This window comes from Rana temporaria, chromosome 1 (assembly GCF_905171775.1).
Source record: "Rana temporaria chromosome 1, aRanTem1.1, whole genome shotgun sequence".
Taxonomy (NCBI): Eukaryota; Metazoa; Chordata; class Amphibia; order Anura; family Ranidae; genus Rana; species Rana temporaria.
Genome location: NC_053489.1, coordinates 215,058,570 through 215,079,447, shown reverse-complemented (window position 1 = coordinate 215,079,447; position 20,878 = coordinate 215,058,570). Strand labels below are relative to the sequence as shown.

Here is a 20,878-nt window from a genome sequence, read left to right as displayed (position 1 = left end):
TATTGCGTTTTTTTTTTTTTTTAAATGGGATATTTATTATAGCAAAGTAAAAAAAAATATATATTTTTTCAAAATTGTCGCTTGATTTTTGTTTATAGCGCAAAAATTCAAAACCGCAGAGGTGATCAAATACCACCAAAAGAAAGCTCTATTTCTGAAAAAAAAAAAAAAAAAAAGTCAATTTTGTTTGGGAGCCACGTCGCACAACCGCGCAATTGTCATTCAAAGCGTGACAGTGCCGAAAGCTCAAATTTCGCCTGGGCAGGAAGGGGATATATGTGCCCAGTAAGCAAGTGGTTAATGATTATGGCTTACAGCTAGTGAAAACCCAAGATTCAGTATCTCAGAAAATTTGAATATTGTAGACTCGTGGTGTCACACTCTAATCACCAAATTAACTCAAAACACTTGTAAAGGTTTCCGGAGCTCCTAAATGGTCTCTGTCTGGGTCAGTAGGTTACACAATCATGGGGAAGACTACTGACTTGACAGTTGTCCAGAAAACGATCACTGACAACCTCCACAAGTAGGGCAAGTCACAAAAGAAGCTGGCTTTTCAGAGTGCAGTATTCAAGCATATTAATGGAACATTGAGAGGAAGGAAAAAGTGTGGTAAAAAAAAAAAAGCACAAGCAAAGTGGATAACTGCAGCCTTGAGAGGACTGTGATATTGGATAGAGTGAAAGTAATCTGTGTAACGCACCTGACTGCTAGCTTGCTACTTACTGGGTTTGAAATGTCTCCATATTTTTTAACATTGAAGTCAATGAGAACATCCTTTTTACCGCTTCAAATCACACGTGCTGCCAAAAGTTTCAGCTCCTTCATACTTTCACTTACAGACACCAAACAAACTTTAAAACGGTCACAAAATATTCAGCTATCCAAACATGACTTTTTAGATTGAGATCTTTTACTGTTTTTGTGAAAAAGCAATTTACGTTTAGTGATTTTTTCAGAAAATGTTATCGGTTATAATGAATTCCTATGGAGGGGGATTTAGAGTGTGTCATGTGACCTTTACAGCACAGATCATCCACAAAAAAAAATTATCATCTTTAAAAAAGGGGGAACAAATTGCTCTCACGCCCACAAGAGCTACTTGTCATACACAATTTATATATCAAAACGTAGGTATTGTTGTCTGGTTTCAGGCAATGTGATCAGTTTTGCGATATGCATTTAACTTTTAGTTCCAGGAGCTTCTAAAGGACAAGAGACCGAAATTTTCTCATTGACTGTAATGTTAAAAAGACTTTAAAATGTTTCTGCAAAACACACAGACACTTTTCTAAATCGCTGACATGGCCACATTTTTAAGTTTATCAACATAAATTTCATATCGATGCGTTCACAAGGGCTGTGTCTTTCAAACGGTGAAGTCGCTGTATCGATCGTATGTACGGTTGTGGATTTATTAAGGTTTGTTTGAAGGCTTAATTCACGTATTTGGTCTGTGAATTAAAAAGCGTTTGTAATGGCATTTCTTTCCATAAATAGCTTTCTACCTCAGTGCAATATTCCTCCTCACTGACCTGGGGGGGGGGGGGCCTCTTGAGGGGGGGAGGGGCGACCAGGAAGTCAGGATACTCTCTACTTTGCAGATAGAGAAAGGAGCTGTGTGTCCTAAAGATAGTGTAGTGGTTATGGTGAATTGGCTTTGGTGCGGGCTCAGCAATTCAGCATTCCCACGCATCGCATTTTCCTCAGGAAATGCATTGTCTAGTTGTTTTACAAGGTTGTTAAGTTCAAGATAACCTGATGTAACACTTACCCTGTCAAAATATATGCGTATAGAGCCAACATTAGTGGCTCCGACTGCTGTGAGTGAGAAGAACCCATGTTTCCAGCTCCCTGTGAGCACAACACGTTCATTATAACAGAACAATTCCTTTATCCAACGAGCAACTCCTGGATTCACGGACATGAGTGATCCTAAGAAAGCAATAGAGCAACAGTTTATAGTAAAGCACTCAGATGGTCATATAGAGTGACAGCAAGGTCTATCTTGTCTACCTTTTTTTAATTTCTCCTATAAACTATTTTGTCTTTTGTCCTTGCAATGCTAAAATGTGTATAAAGTAAAGGTCCAACTTGCAAAGGGTAACATGGGAAATAATTTAAAATCTTACAAGCACTGTAGAAATTAGGCATTATTTCACCAAAACCTTTTCCAGGTGACTTCCATGACAGCCCATAACAGAGACTGTCCCCACCTACCTACGGGAACAGTAGGTAGGGAAAAAAATCAAAATCAACCTACCATATTACATCTTTAGAATAGGAATACAAGAGTAGGGAATACAGTATATCTTTTCACAAAGGATCTAAAATAGGATGTTACTATAGTGTAAAATCCTGTTCTTGGAATGTGTTAAAGGGGTTGTAAAAGCTTTGTGTTTTTTCACCTTAATGCATCCTATGCATTAATTCCCATTGGGCACGCTTCCCAGAGGGGGGGGGGGGTTAGCTCTTGTGGGGAGGAGCTGAGACAGCCGCCAAGGGACCCCAGAAGACGAGGACCGGGGCCACTCTGTGCAAAATGAACTGCACAGTGGAGGTAAGAATGGTATGTTTGTTATTAAAAAACAACAACAACTTCTTTAAAGCGGATGTCCGGCCCAAAAAAAATATTAAAAGCCAGCAGCTACAAATACTGCAGCTGCTGACTTTACTTTTACTGCCAATATTAGGACACTTACCTGTCCTGAAGTCCAGAGACGTCCGCAGCAGAGGACGAGCCATCGCTCGTCACTATGCTGCCTCCCCGCCATCCACTGTGAGGGAACCAGGAAGTGAAGCGCTCTGGCTTCACTGCCCGGTTCCATACGGCGCATGCGCGAGTCGTGCTGCGCCCGCCGATTGGCTCCCGCTGTGTGATGGGAGCCGAGTGTTCCTAGCACACAACGGGGGGCGACGGGATGTGATGCAATGCCTGTCTTTTGCCCGTGAATGCTGGGCCGGAAGTGGGTGCAAATACCTGTCTTTAGACAGCTATCTGCACCCCCCTCCCCCCTGAAAGGTGTCAAATGTGACACCGGAGGGGGGGAGGGTTCCGATCCGCGCGAGTTCCACTTTAGGGTGGAGCTCCACTTTAAGACATACAGTCTTTCACCATATACCTACAGGAGAATTGGACACTGGTAAATAAACAAAAGTTTTGTATTAAAAGGATCAAGAAGATTTTAAGGCGAATACAAAAACCTATTTTATTTCTTATCCATTGAGTAACACAGGAATTTTTTAACCTTTGGGAGGGACATCAAAAAGCAGTATAAGGGATGGGCAACACAGCAAATAGTCATGCAAGAGTGAGAAACGGTTGAGGGACAAAAGTGCTCACAGATCCAGTTTAGTGCGTGTTGACAGGAAAGGGTGGAAACTAATCCGAGACCATAAGCTTTGAAGATGGTCTGTCTCAGCCACCCTCAGATGGGGAAACGATAAGCTGGTGCACCCTTGTGGGGACCATCTGGGATGACAAAAAGGGTACCCGTCTTTCTAAAATAAGCGCTCTCTCACATCCAGACAACAGAGGAAAATTTCTGGTTAACTGGAGCTGGACAAAGAGACAGAACAATGATGTCCTTGTGGTTTGAGGTGAAGGGCAGAGACTACATCAGGCAATAAGGTCTTTGATTTTACAACAAGGTGGTGTTGAGGACAAAGGGTTTCCTTGCACGATAAGGCTGCCAGTTCAGACACCTACCTAGCATGATGGCTGCAAGGAATACCACTTTTGTGGGTCAGAGTAGACAGGGAATGGTGCAAATAGTCGTTTATGAAGCACAGAGAGAACCAGATTCAGATCCCATGGAGTCAGAGATAAATGAATAGGGGCAATTACATGAAATGCTCCATGTATAAAATAATAAGAGGCCATAGTCTCTCGAAATAAGATAAGGCAGAAACCTGAACTGTGAGTGCTAAGCGCAAAACACCCAAGGTAAAACTCTTATGCCGCATACACACCATCAGACATTCCGACAACAAAACTGTGGATTTTTTTTCTGACGGAATGTTGGCTCAAACTTGTGTTGCATACCACACGGTCACACAAATGTCAGAAATTCCGAACGTCAAGAACGTGGTCACGTACAACACTACGACGAGCCGAGAAAAATTCAATGATCCTGAGCATGCGTCAAATAGAGCATGCGTAGGATTTGTGTGCGTCGGAATTGCATACAGACGATCGGTATTTCTGACAAAAACTGGAAAAATTGAGAACTAGCTCTCAAACATTTGTTGTCGGAAATTCTGACAGCAAATGTCCGATGGAGCCTACACACCGTCGGAATATCTGACCAAAAGCTCACATCGAACATTTGTTGTCGGAAATTCTGATCGGGTGTACACGGCATTAGTGTGGAAGCACCAAGACTCACACCAAGTCTAATATGCCTTCCATTATTGAGGACAGACCTTGTGGGAAGTAGACTTCTGGATTTTAACATACTAGCAATTACCAATTAGAGATGCCCATCTCTCAGAACCTGGGCTGAAGATCTGGACAATCTGTTAGAGAATGCTGACTGGAAGGGTGAGACTATTACAATGACCAAGTTCCCGACAAGCTGGCCTCCATCATGAGAATCTTCCAAAAAAGCCAGGAAAGAAAGACTTCCGATATCAAAGCCAGATTCCTGAGCCACCAAGCCAGCGACAACCAATTCAGTCTGGCCAGTGATTAGACCGATTTGCTTTATGACTGAATGTTCTGTTGTAGAGGTGGGGAGTGCAACTGGGTAAATGTAACTGCCTCAAAAAGGAGGCTGCCAACAGACCTAGGACTCCCAAAAGCTGAGAGTCAGAACACTCCTGGACTGAAGATCCTAAATGTGAGTCTCTGAAGTTTCTCCTGTGGAAGAAACACTTTGGCCTGTGCAGAGCTAGACCCATATACTCCAAACAAGGATTTGGTTCCAGCAATAATTCCTGAATATTCAAAATTCAACCAAGCTGCAATAATGTTTGGACAGTCAAGGTGACATCATACAGGACCTGCACGCCCTTTTTCCTCTATCCCACAGTGAGAATGCCATGAGACCACGGAACGGATAATAATGGGACCAGCACCTTGGCTTTTCATATGCACTTATATGATAACCAAAGGACAGAACGCAGTCTATCAGTATAGAATCACCACAGCAAAGCCTAGGTAATACTTCTCACCTTTCTGGTGCATAACACGCCAAAAGTGTCCCTGGTGAAAAGAGGGGATGACAGACCAAGCGGACATGGGAATTTTTTTAAACTGAAATTAAACACAATTAGGGGCTCTAAAAGATCCAAAACTGGAAGCAGCATTAGCAAAACCAACAGGCCAGTCCTCTAGTTTCAAAGTGGTATGCAAAACCGTCTCTTTTCATTTTGGAGTAATAGCAGAAGACTGCATCTCCTCCAGGACAAACTCGCCAGGCGAAAACTGGAGCGACTCAGAATCAGACAGAACCTCTGTGGTTGATGGCTCAGAAGCTGCCAAGGCTGCAAGCAACTCAGATACAGAACCTGTGGGGAAAGACAAAGCATCAGCTAAAAGGGCAGAGGAATCAGACAGCAGGAAAAAGTTCTACATGGCTTGGTGCAAGCAGGAACAGCAGCAGAGAAATGCTTCTTGGCTTACACTCCACCCAGTAGAAATATTTTGTGACTTTAAATGAAGCACGTAACACATAGCTGGTAAAGTGGTCACATTTATTCTTTTATATACATACAGATATCATGATCGCAAAAATTATATTATAATATATATTATATATAGAGATATATATATATATCTATCTATATATACACACACACACACACCGTATTTATCGGCGTACAACATGCACAGGCATATAACACGCACCCTTACTTTAGAAGTTTCAGGGGGGGGGGGGGGGGACTTTCCACAGCCCCCTAAGGCAAGACAAGTACCGTATTTATCAGCGTTTATCAGCGTATAACACGCACCCTAACTTCAAGAGGGAAGTTTCAGGAAAACAACTTTCCACAGCCCCCTGCGTATAACACGCAGGCACAGTTTACCCTCTATTTTCAGGGTAAAAAAAAGTGAGTGTTATACGCCAATAAATACAGTATATATACACACACGTCATGAATAACACATTGCAGAATAAATTTTAATTATTGTAAACTGGCTTATAATCCATATCATAAAATATATATTAAAATTGTTAACAATTACAGAGCATTCATAATAATCTAAGCTGTAAACGCACGATTAGAATGCATCTAAAAAAGCTTGACGCGTGTGCTTCGTGGAATTTGCTCTACTTCTTTAGGGGCAAACACAAAGGCCTGTATAAGTAAGCTGCCGATTCAGCATGCTGTGTTGCAAATTGAGGGCTGCCAGGGATGTGTCTGCTATGGCAGTGGCCCATGGAAACACAAGGTACACACGTGCAAACCCCCAGAGGGATATGGGAATCCCTGTCATACATAGTAGTTCTAAATGCAGATGATCACTCTAGTGAATCTCTGGTGATCCAATATGTTAGCAACATAATCTGGGTAAGGTGTACAGGACACACTAAAGATCTATAGATGAATCAGAACCTCCTCACTCCTGCTGTTGATCCCTCTAGTGATGCATCCTAGAATTCTAATCACTTTTCCCACTAGCTGGTCACACTGTTTGCTCATTTTGCAATCATCTGAAATAAGTTCCACCAAATGTTTTTCTTCTGTAGTGCTGGCCAACACTGTAACCCCCACGGTTTTCACCAAAATTCTCCTGGTTCTGCAGGGACGGGCCACATTTCGATTCATCTATGGCTGTTCCCGCTAATGATCTATCCATCTCAACTGGGACTGTTGGAAAAAATGTATTCGATCAGCGCCCACAGCCAAATTGGCTGAAGCTCTGATCAGCGTATTCTGGCAGCAGAGGCATTACCGCTGTCAAAATACAATAGCACAGCAGGGAGGATTCCTCCATCTACCTTGCTTGTGTGGACAAAGGAATCGTCTTTTTTTTTTAATCAGCCTGCCAGCTGTCATCCTTAGGCTGTTAAAAGCCTAACAACATGGGTGAAGAAATCTTCCCTGTCAGCTGTTATACTCAGACAGCCAGCACCAGTGGCTGCCTGAAAAACACAGTGGGGTAGATTCAGATAGAGATACGTGGCGTATCTCCTGATACGCCGTCGTATCTCTGAGATCCGACAGTCGGATCTATGCGACTGATTCATAAGAATCAGTTACGCATAGATCTCCCTTAGATCCGACAGGTGTAAGTGACTTACACCGTTGGATCTTAGGCTGCAATCTCCCGCCGGCCGCTAGGTGGCGCTTCCATTTGTATACGCGACGAATATGCAAATGAGGAGATCCGCCGATTCAGAAACGAACGCCCGGCGCTTTTTTTTACGTCGTTTGCGTTCGGCTTTTTCCGGCGGATAGTTACCCCTGCTATATGCCGCGTATCCTATGTTAAGTATGGCCGTCGTTCCTGCGCCGAGTTTTGAATTTTTACGTCGTTTGCGCAAGTCGGTCGCGAATACGGATGGACGTAATTTACGTTCACGCCGAAACCAATGACGTCCTAGCGACGTCATTTGGAGCAATGCACGCAGGGACGTGCCCGATTTAAATACTACACTCCCCCTACCCGCGGAATTTGAATTCCGCTGGGGGATTTACGATCCGCCGGCGCAAGTTTCGAGGTAAGTGCTTTCTGAATACAGCACTAGCCTCTCAAAATTGCGCCGGCGGATCGTAAATCAGATAGATTACGCGGATCTAAAGATCCGCTAATCTATCTGAATCTACCCCTGAATGTAGCCACTGTTCATGCTGACAATTTCCTCTTGTGCTTGTTGATCTGGTTTGGGGTAGGACAGGGGTGCCCAACCTTTTGAAGAGCGAGGGCCACTTAAGCAACTTGGTAACCGGTCACAGGCCATAATGAGCTGAGCTGGCAGTTGACAGGTCCAAGTCCACTCTGCATATGCAGAGCCGACACAGCCCGCTCTTCTCCTATGGGCCCTCCAATTCGATCTGCCCAGATGAAAGGGGACGGATTTTTTTTTTAGCAGATCGGATTGAAGGTAGGTGGGTGTAAATGGCCATTAGTCCGTTTTACATCTGTGGTTCAATAAAGGTGAACGGAGGGGTCTGATTGGGTCTTACCGATCGTGTCAAAAGCAGCCTATTATGGCTTGCTTCCTCTACCGCCGGCTTCATTCACAACACTCTTGTTCTGGGATCGTGGATCAGCAACCCACAATCTGGGCTTGCCCACCCGCCATCCCAGAGCAGGAGGTCGTGGGCCACATCAGAGGGCTCCGCGGGCCACATGTGGCCCCCGGGCTAATGGTTGGGCACCCCTGGGGTAGGAGGTCCATGGGGACCAGAGCTTGAGAAATTTTTAATGGGTATGAAAATTCCATTGATCATAGTCCCACTCAATCGCAAAGGGACCTTAGAGAAGTTGAATACTGGGGATTTCCAATAACAGACTTTAGATTGTTTACTGGCATTAAAGATGAAGGCAATATGTTTTGTAGTAGAGCATGGGACATTCAGAGGAGGTTGTGCTTCTACTAGGCCCAGCTTAAATTTTTCAGAGTTTCTTGAGCCAACAGGGCCTCAGCTTGATTTTTCGGTAAATACACATAAATTAAAAGTTCGAGCCGTGTATGCCAGGCTTTAGGCTTTGATGCTGTGCACGGTTTCAGGAGGGAGACAGGGATAACCAGTTTATTCTATATGGCCTTGTTATCAAATATGTACTTAAAGCTAATAGTCTAAAGCTACTAGTATACATTGGATACATCTTAAACATCTTAAAAAAGTGTCCACAGACACACATGATGTTTATTGGAATGGAAGCATTACCTGGGAAATGGCGTCTGTGATACACATTCCAATCGGTTGGTGAGTGAAAGCAGTGATAGTCGCCAGGGGCCAGGTAAATGACACAATGATAGAGCTCATTGCCTTCCTGAGTCACAAGCTGATCCTGGAATGAAGCTGCAAAACAAAGAAATGTGAAAAAGCATAATCCAGTAAAAGTAATCTATCCAGCAGGAAAAGCCATTATCAGCTAATGAACTAAAGCTACAAACTATATCACCAAGGACAAGTTACACTGATGGGAACTGTAATTCAGCTGCAAGTTATACCAGGATTAGTAAAAGGAGATTACAGCACAAGTGTGACAGTGAAGCCTTCAGACCGACAAGCCTGATTATGTAATAATGCAGAAACTGATGTGCATGCCGCTTCACTGAAAACATCATCCATTTCCCAAGGTTGTGTACAAACTCACTCTTTGCGACAGGGAGATTATCCGTCCATGTCTGTGGTCCCAAAAAGGATTCCAGGGAGTAGGTTACCCCTTTCACCTGCTCCACCTCACAGTTTTTTACTCGGCCAAAGTGCAGGATCTTTCCATCAGATGGACTAATCTGGTGACAAAATTGTAACAATACAAATAAATTAGACATCCGTTGTGTAACAAACATAACACAGTATGCCTTTTTGTAGGTTTTACAGATTTTCTGATGTCAGAATGGTGATCTGCTAATAAACATTAAAGTAGAGAACTCTGCAGAAACTTTGTAGTCGAACTCCCAGGATCGTTTGATCAAACACCCATTTGACTCCTATGTGTTGAGGAACAGGCCCACTCGCTAGCCATTTTGGTTCCTCTTGCTGACCCCTAGGTCGATGTAGGAGACAATATTGGTGTAGGAATAATGAGGAGGAGCCACAGCAGAGAACACACAACTGAACTATGGGACAAAATTGGCGCTGGGAGCTCTGTTGTCGAGCGTCGTTTCTACAAACTGGCCAAGAGATTGGTATGGGAAAGTGATTTCATTTACAGTTCATATTTTAAACCCCTGAAAGCATTGCTTTTTTTTTTAATGCAACATCCCCCCTCAGCCCCTCTAATGGTTACCTGAGCCCCATCTTGATCCAGCGATGTACAGAAGAGACTCGGCTGTCTGGGACTCTCCCTCCCGATTGGCTGAGACACACAGCAGGCACCATTGGCTCCCACTGCTGTCAAAGTCAGTGAGCATATTAGGAGAGAGAGAGAGGGGGCATGGCCGAGCTGTGGCACCTTGTCTCAATGGACACACAGAGGAGCAGCTTAGCTTGGGTGCCCCCATAGCTTGCTGCTTGCTGTGGGGGCACTGGGCAGAAGGGAGGAGACAGGAGTGCCAGCAGGGGACCCGAGAAGAGGAGGATCTTGGCTTCCCTGTGCAAAACCACTGCATGGAGCAGGCAAGTATGATAAGTTTGCTATTTTTAACCACTTCCTGCCCGTAGGCCATCATATGACGTCCTGGACTTCGAGTGGTGATATCTGAATGATGGGTACAGCTACAGGCATCATCCAGATATCATCTTTTTCAGCCGGCGATTCTGTGCACTGTAAGAACAAAAAGCAGTTCAGCCACTTGATCATTCTTACAGGCAGCAGGAGGGGATTCGGAAGTAAACAATGCTGGGGACCCGGCTGGAAAGGCCTCTCCAGCCTAAATGAGACATGTGGGGTCTTATAGAATCCACAGCTCTCCATAAAGAGGACCTGTCCCGCACTATTTCTATTACAAGGGATGTTTACATTCCTTGCAATAGGAATAAAAGTTATACAATTTTTTTTTTAAAGCGAAAGTGTATTAAAAAAAAAAAAAGCACCCCTTCCCAGCGCACAGAAGCAAGCGCATACTTAAGTGGCCCCCACATATGTAAACGCCGTTCAAATCACACAAGTCGCCTCATCAGGTATCGCCACGTGTGTGAGAGCAAAAGCAACAATTCTAGCCCAAGACATCCTCTAACTCTAAACAGGTAACCTGTAAAAAACAAATTAAAGTGTCGCCTATTGAGATTTTTAAGTACCAAAGTTTGGCGTCATCCCACGAGTGTGCGCAAATCTACACATTATATACGGTGTATGTACACACACACACACACACACAAAGTATTTTTCCTAACAAATTCATTTAAGACCATGTTGCAAAAAGGACTAAACCCCAATGAAAGTCTTAGGAGCAAACCTCAATTTTAGACAACAAAATCCTAACTAACAAGAATTCAGCTACAGGTAAATCAATTTATTTATTAAACAGGTGTCCAGCAGATTGCCGATTATAAAAGGGCATTACTTAAAGAAAACCCCTTCCCCATTTCATGCTGTCAGTAATGGCAACACATGGAAGAGAAATGTCACAAGACCTGAGAAAGAAAATAATTTCTTTACACAAGAACGGTGAAGGCTACAAGAAGATCAGCAAAGCTTTAGGCCCCTTTCACACCTGCGGACCGTATGTTCGCTTTTTCATTCATCCGTTTACGGAGTAAAAAAGGGACATACATTAATTCCTATGAGATAGTGGGTGTCAGCGGATGAACATCCGCTGACACCTGATCTCATCGGTGTCCACAATTCTCCAGATGGAGGAAAATCCTGTTTTTCCATCTGTCTGCAGAGCGAATCGGGTGAACACAGACAGTCCGTGTTCATCCGATCCCCCCATAGGTGAGAGTGGAGATCCGACAGGGCGGTCCCTGCACAGTGTGGATCCGTACATGTAAAAGGGGCCTTACTTATCAGTCAGAATACTGTAGCAAAAGTGATACAAAAATGTAACAAAGATGGAACTGTAACCATCTCACAGAGACATCCATGGAAGTTAACACCTTGATAGGAGCGTATTCTGATGAAAAGGGTTGAAGAAAATTGCCATGCAAGTTCACTGCAGTTAGCTAAAGAAGTAGAAAGCCAAACTGGGGTGATTGTTTCTCGTGACATATTACGGCGTACACTGCAGAAGAATGGCATGCATAGATGTCATCCACGAAGGAAGCCTCTCCTAAAGCTTATGCACAAAAAAGCCTGCCTAGAGTTTGCCAGGGCCCATGCTGAAGAAGACGACTACTGGGACTCTGTACTTTGGAGTGATGAGACCAAGATAAAGGTTTTTGAAACGGATGGCTTTAAAAAAACTGTATGGCGTCGCAAAGGTGAGGAGTACAAAGAAAAATGCAGCCACTGGACCTTGCTTTATGTACTGGTGTGCAGTCATGTTAAAACAGTAAGGGGCCATCCCCAAACTGTTCCCACAAAGTTGGGAGCAAGACATTTTCCAAAATGTCTTGGTATGCTGGCACTTTAAGAGTTTTCTTCACTGGAGCCCAACCACTGAAAAACAACCCCACACCACAATAAATCCCCCCCCCCCCCCATCAAATGATTTGGACCAGTGCACAAACAAGATCCATAAAGACATGGATGAGCGAGTTTAGAGTGGAGGAACTTGACTGGCCTTCAGAGTCCTGACCTCAACCCAACAGAACACCTTTGGGATGAATTCGAGCGGAGACATGTGCGCCAGGCCTTCTCGTCCACATCAGTGCCTTACCTCACAAAGGTGCTTCTGGAAGAATGGTTAAAGATTCCCATAGACACACTCCTAAGCCTTGGGGACAGCCTTCCCAGAAAAGTTCAAGCTGTTATATCTGCAAAGGGTGGGCCAACTCAAAACTGAACCCTATGGACCAAGACTGGGATGCCATTAAAAGTTCATGTGTGTGTAAAGGCAAGTGACCAAATACTTTTGGTAATATAGTGTATATATTCACCCCATCTAAATTAGGTTTCCTACCTAGAATTACAAAGATTATGCTAGTAGAAAGACTTAGGAGAATATTACTTCCATCCTAAACCTTCTTAGCCTACACTCCCTTATGTAACCTTTATTATTTTGCATTGATAGATATTCAAGACGTCCTGTACGTACCACACTATGGGAGTCGCATACAGGCCTTGCCTGGGGTTTCAGCTTCCTTCGGAAGAATTCACTGAGGTTTCGGTACTGGTGCAGATCTTCCACTGCAGCCTCCTTCATGTTCACACCAAAAGTCCAGATATATAGACTGTATACAGGCTTCCGCAGCCATGTTGGTAGTTCCACCTGATTCAGGCGTCCCCATGCCCTAGAAAGTAGTCTTGTTGGCACAGACTTGTAGATGGCAACCTATATGCAGAAAAAGAGAAATTAGATACTTGCTAATGTCACAAATCATTATACAGTGGACTGTACATGTTAAGGTATGCAAGGGCTTTACAGATTATTACTTTGCTGAGAACGGTACATGCAATCACAGGTTCTAAAGAGATGTTTTCCAATGATCAACATAACCAACAAGAAACAGAATTCAATACATACATTTTAAATGGCTGGTTTCCAGAAAACATGCAAAACAGATGATATAAAAACATATCACATCATATTCAGTTCACTTAAACCAGTAGGGACTGCTATGGGGGGGGGGATGCACAAATCAGCCCAGACAGCATCATCATCAGAGCTTTTTTTCTCAGAAAATAGGTGCAGGAACTCAACCACGACCTGTTCAGATTTCACAAACAGTAGAAAGTTCTTAAAGGGGCATTAAATACCAGAATTGCATTACATACAGAGTGTAGAGTTCAGGGGGTTACAAAGCTGTCACTTGTAAACACAGAAACCAGACTTCTGTGTTTACAAGCGATTGTGGTGAGCAGGCACCAAAGGGTCTGAGCCAGTGGTGGTGGAACTGAGTTCCCCCAAGTTCCCCCTGAGAAAAAGCCCCGATCATCATACTGTATAATGCACAAAACTCTCAGTGCTTCGCTCTTCTCATGCAATTGCTGTGCCTTTTGTACCCAACACATTATTCTTTTAGTCAAAGTTCCTGGTTTACCTGAGTACATAGGCCAAATAGTAACTCACGAGCTTATCCTGAAAATGAATGCATACCTTGTAGTATCTTTAAGACATAACATTTTACTATTGTTTTCTTGGAAATGAAAAGTGTATGTAGCTTTTATGAAATGGGATTCTTGCACATCCCCAAGTAGAGACCATTACCTGTATAGACCACTCAAAGAAGCTCAGCCACTGTCAGACCTAAAAAGGACTGCACCCAGATCATGAATATCGTCTGCCAAAATGAGATATAGACAAAAAGAGGACTATGGGTTCTGTAGGCATACAAGACAGATCCTGAGCTAAAAGATATGGGGGTTAGCTACGAAAGGCAAAGTGCACTTGGAAGTGCAGTCTCTGTAAATCTCAAGGGTAGATCTGAAATGAGCTGAAGCTCTGCTGATTTTATTATGCAATCATGTGCAAACTAAAAATGATGATTTTTAATTTTCCTTGCATGTCCCCCTCGGATCTACAGCGACTGCACTTTCAGTGGAATTTCAAGTTCACTTTGCACTTGTAATGAAAAGTGGACTTCTCTTAGTAAATAATCCCCATCGTGTTTGGAGTGTGTATTTTTTTGCTATTGTAAAGCAACTTTTGAAAAGCTATCAACCTAATTTGTAATCATTGTTTAGGTCATCAGTTTTCAGTGAAGGTGTCCAGCTATAAGGGCTTGTACCATAAATATAAAATAGTTTGATTAATTACAGTTAAAAGGATAAAGTTCTCCTTCCAGAGCAGGTTACACCCATAATTTAGGTGTAATGTGAGTAAATGTAAGATGCGCCAGACCTGTCCCTGCACCCCTGATCCTCCCCTACCTGCTGTGACATTATGAAAATAGCATGGCTGTGCATGGCTCCACCCACGCGGCTGTGTCATTCATTTACAGAGATCTGTGAATGAGAGAACTACAAGTACCGTCATCTGTTGCAGCTGACAGCTTGCTGCTCTCAATCAACTGCAAGGGTGCCAATGAGCATTCTCGGAGTTCATTCACAAGCTCTGCTGTAAACAAGCAGCCCGCATCAGCATTACGTGCTAAAAGCTGCAGGGCTTGTCTGCAGGATCCTCACATTGCACCACTGATCACGGGTGCAATGCTTTGCAGGCTTCTGAGGATTTTTTTTAAATAATTAAACATTTTTTTCCCTCCAAAGATATGAGTATTTATTACTTTTTCCCAAAAGGGAACTTGGCCCTTAAGAGTTACCAGCGATAAGATCCCAGCTTGGACCGGACAATCACCCACAACTAAAATGACTCCATTGAGCAAAAAAAATTAAAATGGTTAGTAGATAAAAGCAAACAGACTGCTATGGTATACACAGACACACACACACACACACACACACACACACACACACACACACTTCTGCTTCATTAATGTTCCGATATAAAGCTTTCATATAAAAAGTCTAAGGGACCCATTTAGAAATAATATAAAAAATCCTGTGCAAATGCCTCAAATATTTGCATAGCGATCACAAATAATTTGTATCATTTACCTAATAGGTTTATGTCATTATTTCCATCAGCGCTACCTAGTAATTTTTATATTTTCCTGAAATACCCCCATTAGAAAAATATTCCATTATGGCCATTGGATGGAGCGGACGATCATAGGAAAAACATAATATGCAATTTACAGCCATTATTCTTGATGGCTGTGTGAATGCTTGAGACAGATTATAATTTGTAGTGGAGTATATCAAGAAACTACTGAGGAGCGACAAAGAATGGGCCAATGCTGTACAACATTGCCGTCCATAATGCTATGCTTTCCAACATCCCAAACAAAACAAAACAAGGAAGAAAAAAAAAAAAAAAAGACAAACCATATGGATCTTGCAACTTGAAAAGCAAAATTGGCCTACCCAGCTCCCATACTACTACCGAGGCCCATTTACACTGGGAACTGCATGTGATTTGCACAGGAACACTGTGCGGATCCTGTGCAAATCACATGCAGTACAATTTCAGCCCCATTCATTTTGAGTGTGCTGAACCCCAATGTACTACCTTTGGAAACGCACTGCAACTGGATCGCATGATACTTTTGAATTGTGTGATCCCCTGTGGGTAAAACGCACTGCATTTGCAACCTGCGTTCGGGGTGTCCATAACATTGCACCGACATCTACTGCAGGTTGCAAGGGCAGTACGATTGAAATGTGGTGCAGGAAATCGACACAGAACTAAGGGTTTCCTGGACCGCATTCTAGTGTGAACAGGCACTTAAGGGAAGACCGGTATACATTAGTGATTCAACCATCCACTAGTTTATTCGAATTATCACTTTCTTCAGTGGCAAGAATTGCACTCTGATCTCCCAAGTATGTACAGCAGAAGAAGTGAAACTCCTAATAAAATGGGCAGAGCTGTTCGCTTTTAGCTTACACAGGTGTTACTCAGGGATAGATGGAGAGGGCAGATGGTGGGTTGTTTTTATTTGACACCTCCTCTCCTTATCTTTTGTATGTCCTTGCCTGTGGTGTGTTTCCCCCCCCCCCCCATTCTTTCCTCCCTCCCCCCTCCTCCTCTCCTTAGATTGAGTTTAGCTGAGATGGAATATGACATCAGGGACCCATGGAGTCTGACAGTCACCCCTCTCATGCCCCCCCAACCTTGTGCAGGACCTTCTAGGAACTCCTACATTCTATGTTTTCACTAGCCAACTAAAACATCGATTTTTAGGGTACAACCCTAGATACGGGGGGCTATTATCGATGATGCGGTTTTATCCTTTATCACACCCCCACAAAAATGTTTTCCTTTTTTTTTGCTTGTGTATTTTTTCTCTTTGCACATCAGAATGTCAACACGATCAGCTGGTTATATCTTTTGCTAGTTCACCTTGTACCTATTAGTATTTCCCTACTTGTTACACTGTACTTTCTCCCATTTACATGTAATATTTTAATTGTATTCATTAAAGTGTTTATGCAAAAAAAAATGTGCAGCGCTAAGGAAAGGTAGACTTTACCAATGGGAAACACTGATTATGGAGATCAGTAAATGATTTTCAGGAGAACAGATGCAGTAAAATTCAATAGAATAGAACGCCACATTTTTTTGAAAAATATAAAAGACGTTGTGTCAAGTAAATAGATACCAAACATGTCAAGATTTAAAATTGCACACGCTTGTGGGAATATTTGGGGGGGTGGGATAAATGGGGGTGATTTTATTTTATTAATTTAAATTAAAACTTCAGTAATTTTTTCATCTTTGCATCTATTAAATCTTCTGCCCTTAACTTGGTCATTTTTTTCTGCCAGTAAATACCTTATACAGCCCACTTCCTGTTTATTGTCTGTGAAGGAGAAAAATTATTTACAACATTTACTGACAAACTAAGAAAAAAAAAAAAAAACGTATTTTGTTCCTCAAAAGTTTGTCTTTTTTTTGTAAACAAATATAAATCCCAGCAGTGATTAACCACTTCCCGACCGCCGCATGTATATGTACGTCCACAGAATGGCACGTACAGGAAAATGGGCGTACATGTACGTCCTTGCCTTCTAGCGGGTGGGGGGTCCGATCGGGACCCCCCCCCCCGCTACATGCGGCGGTCGGGTTCCCTCGGGGAGCGATCCGGGACGACGGCGCGGCTATTTGTTTATAGCCGCTCCGTCTCGATCGCACCCCGGAGCTGAAGAACGGGGAGAGCCGTATGTAAACACGGCTTCCCCGTGCTTCACTGTGGCGGCGTATCGATCGAGTGATCCCTTATATAAGGGAGAATCGATCGATGACGTCAGTCCTACAGCCACACCCCCCTACAGTTGTAAACACACACTAGGTGTACCCCAACTCCTACAGCGCCCCCTGTGGTTAACTCCCAAACTGCAACTGTCATTTTCACAACAAACAATGCAATTAAAAAAAAAAAAAAAAATTAAAAATGCAATAAAACTATCCCCCATTTTGTAAACGCTATAAATTTTGCGCAAACCAATCGATAAACGCTTATTGCGATTTTTTTTACTAAAAATAGGTCGAAGAATACATATCGGCCTAAACTGAGGGAAAAAACATTTTTTAGATATGTTTTTGGGCGATATTTATTATAACAAAAAGTAAAAAATATTGCATTTCTTTCAAAATTGTCGCTCTATTTTTGTTTATAGCGCAAAAAATAAAAACCGCAGAGGTGATAAAATACCACCAAAAGAAAGCTCTATTTGTGGGGAAAAAAGGACGCCAATTTTGTTTGGGAGCCACGTCGCACGACCGCGCAATTGTCTGTTAAAGCGACGCAGTGCCGAATCGCAAAACCTGGCCTGGGCATTTAGCTGCCTAAAGGTCCGGGGCTTAAGTGGTTAAATACCAGCAATAGAAAGCTCTATTTGTGTGAGAAAAAAAAAAAAAAGCTAAAAAACATTTAATTTGGGTACAGTGTTGCATGACTGCGCAATTTTTATTCAAAGTGCGACAGCGCTAAAAGCTGAAAAATGGCCTGGGCAGGAAAGGGGTGAAATCGTCCAGTATTGAGGTGGTTAAATCAATATCAATGACATGGTATTGATAAGAGCTAATTTTATCTAAGTGAAGTTCCCAAAACATGGCCTGTTGGGGGTACTTGAGGACGGAGGTTGAGAACCACTGGTATAGCCTGTGCATACAGACCAACAAATGACACCATGAATCAGTAATTACTTGTATGACACAGCAGGGATCTCCCACTGTCACGTATTGTTGTACAAGAACACCGATCGCTGATCCCACATAACAGACCTGACAGTAGGAGATCACTGCTGTGTCATACAAGTGATTTCTGATAATAATCCCAGCTTTACACTGGTGGACCCTGACATGGTGGTCCCCGACAAGCGGCACTGGTGGTCCCCGACATGGTGGTCCCCGACAAGCGGCACTGGTGGCCCATGACCTGGTGGTGCCCAACAAGCGGCACTGGTGGCCCATGACCTGGTGGCTTACATAAATCCACTTTGTGAGCACCAATTGCCTTCATAACTGTGCCATGCATAGCCAGTGCAGATAGCAGAGCTGTGGGAGGGGTCCAGTGGGCCCACCCACTACAGGCTGCCTGCAGAAAACTACAGGAGGGGATGGATACAAGACCAGTCACACTGCAAAAGCAGAGAAACCAAACAGTGACTGGTCTTGATTAAAATAAGTTCCTACACAAAAGGCCAAGTCTCATGCTAGTTTACTGCAGAGATCTGGAAGAGGTGCACAAATCACTCTAAGATTTCAGTTAGAATATGCATGCTATATATATATATATATATATATATATATATATATATATATATATATATATATATATATATATATATATATATATATATATATATATATATATATACAATATTTGCTTATCCTATAGTTCAGCTTTAAAGAAAATCGTTAGTGATGCACCAAAATTTTGATGGCAGAAACAATCGGGCAAAAAATTGTGTTTTCTGAATTTTACCGGTAGAGAAAAAGTTGCTGATAATGGCGCCAAAAACGCATTGGTGCGTTGTTGATGCGCTCTTGCTGCATTTTCAATGCATTTCAACGGGGAGGTGGATTTCTTTCATTTTTTAACTGACCAAAAATGCAGTAAGCAAGATTTTTAACACGGGGGGCATGGTTTGCCGGCGCCGAAGATGGACGCTTAATCTAACAGCTCTTCAGTGAGGGACGGAACGACTCCAGCCCGCCTGACAAACAGGATTTGTGCCATCTTTACCCAGCAGCTGCTGCACAGCCCGGACGACCATATCCCATAAGCGGATGAGGCAACACAAGCCGAAAAAGCTTACCACATTCATGTTCCCACTGGAAGACCAGGTCAGCGACTCCCATCATGGAGGCGGCGGCCTTGCCAAGCCGCGTGAAGCCTACACAGATCTCCCTGATGAAAATCAGGAGGAAGTGGGCATATCAGCGCTGCCTATATCCCCCACACAAGGCACGGAGAGTGATCCCCTTACAAGCAGCACAGCCAAGGCCCGGATGCGGATGAATGCACCGCTCCCATGGCCGCCCCAAGCATTAATCGAGTCCCAGGCCTTTAACCCGCTCCAATCCAACCAAGCCCTGCACAGCTCAATGGCATCTTTCCCCACCTCAGGGCAGCCAGTCATGGTCACTATACTGAAGAACATGCTCATGTCGCTCCAATCATCACTGATGACCGATCTCTCATCCCTGTTTCACAAGATGAACTCCGATATGCGTTATATGGGTCAGAGAGTTACCACGATAGAAAAAAGGTATGACAGAATGTACAACCACTGTGAATGATTTGATCGATACATATGAGGAGGTGAGAGATAAGCATGAATGGGTCTGGGCCAAGCTGGCCGATTTAGAAGACCGCTCCAGACGTAATAAAGTCCTACCGGCAGACCTGCAGAAATATGCCAAGGATCTCATACACACTATTCTGCCTGATGATTCGCCCAGAGATTTTATTGTTGACAGGATCCACAGAATAGCGAAACCTACCCACCTAGCAGCATCTGTACCACGGGATGTACTTATGCGAGTACACTACTTTCACATAAAAGAGAGACCGATGACCGAAGCCAGATCTAAATCGCCTCTGCCCCGTCCATATGAAGGGGTCCAACTGTTCCCAGACCTATCCAAATACACGCTACAACTCAGACGGAACCTGAACCCCATCACCAAAGGCCTCCATAACCATAAATTATTATATAAATGGCACTACCCTGCGACTCTCATCATTAGGAATGGATCTACTCATATCGTTGGTGATCTTCAAAAAAGGAATGCATCTTCTGCATGACTGGGGCATCATCCTGGAGCCCCCCTTGAATGGAAACCCGCCTTTGCAACAACGCAAATCACCGCCATCTCGTCGCTTCCAGGGGTCCAAAGGACACCAACCACGGCCCAATACCTGATTGAGACGGGCACACAGCAACAACGAAGCTTCTCCCTCACTGTTCGCTGTTCATTACCTAATCTTCCTCAGTTATTAACCGCTTCCCCCTATAGCGGCATAGCTGACATCAGCATGTTCTTGTTCGTTCACGCCACATCTCTTCCTCTGTTGATATGTTTGTGCACAAACTTGAGACGTATGTTAACGCATTTTACCGAACATTAACGCTGCACATTGTATGGTTTGTATCTTTATGTTTCTGATATAATACAATAAAAATCTATTGGATTGG

General features: G+C 43.3%; 1 protein-coding gene across 3 annotated transcripts in view; it reads right to left on the bottom strand.

Moving 5' to 3' along the window:
• Positions 1-20,878, bottom strand: part of PISD (phosphatidylserine decarboxylase) — a 50,977-nt gene that overhangs the window by 3,131 nt on the left and 26,968 nt on the right. For all 3 annotated transcript variants that reach the window (XM_040349763.1, XM_040349753.1, XM_040349772.1), the window contains 4 exons: positions 12,765-13,001; positions 9,278-9,416; positions 8,845-8,979; positions 1,775-1,935 (listed from right to left, as the gene is read on the bottom strand). In XM_040349763.1, coding sequence (XP_040205697.1) covers positions 1,775-1,935; positions 8,845-8,979; positions 9,278-9,416; positions 12,765-13,001 — 672 coding nt within the window. The remainder of the gene's footprint in view (positions 1-1,774; positions 1,936-8,844; positions 8,980-9,277; positions 9,417-12,764; positions 13,002-20,878) is intronic.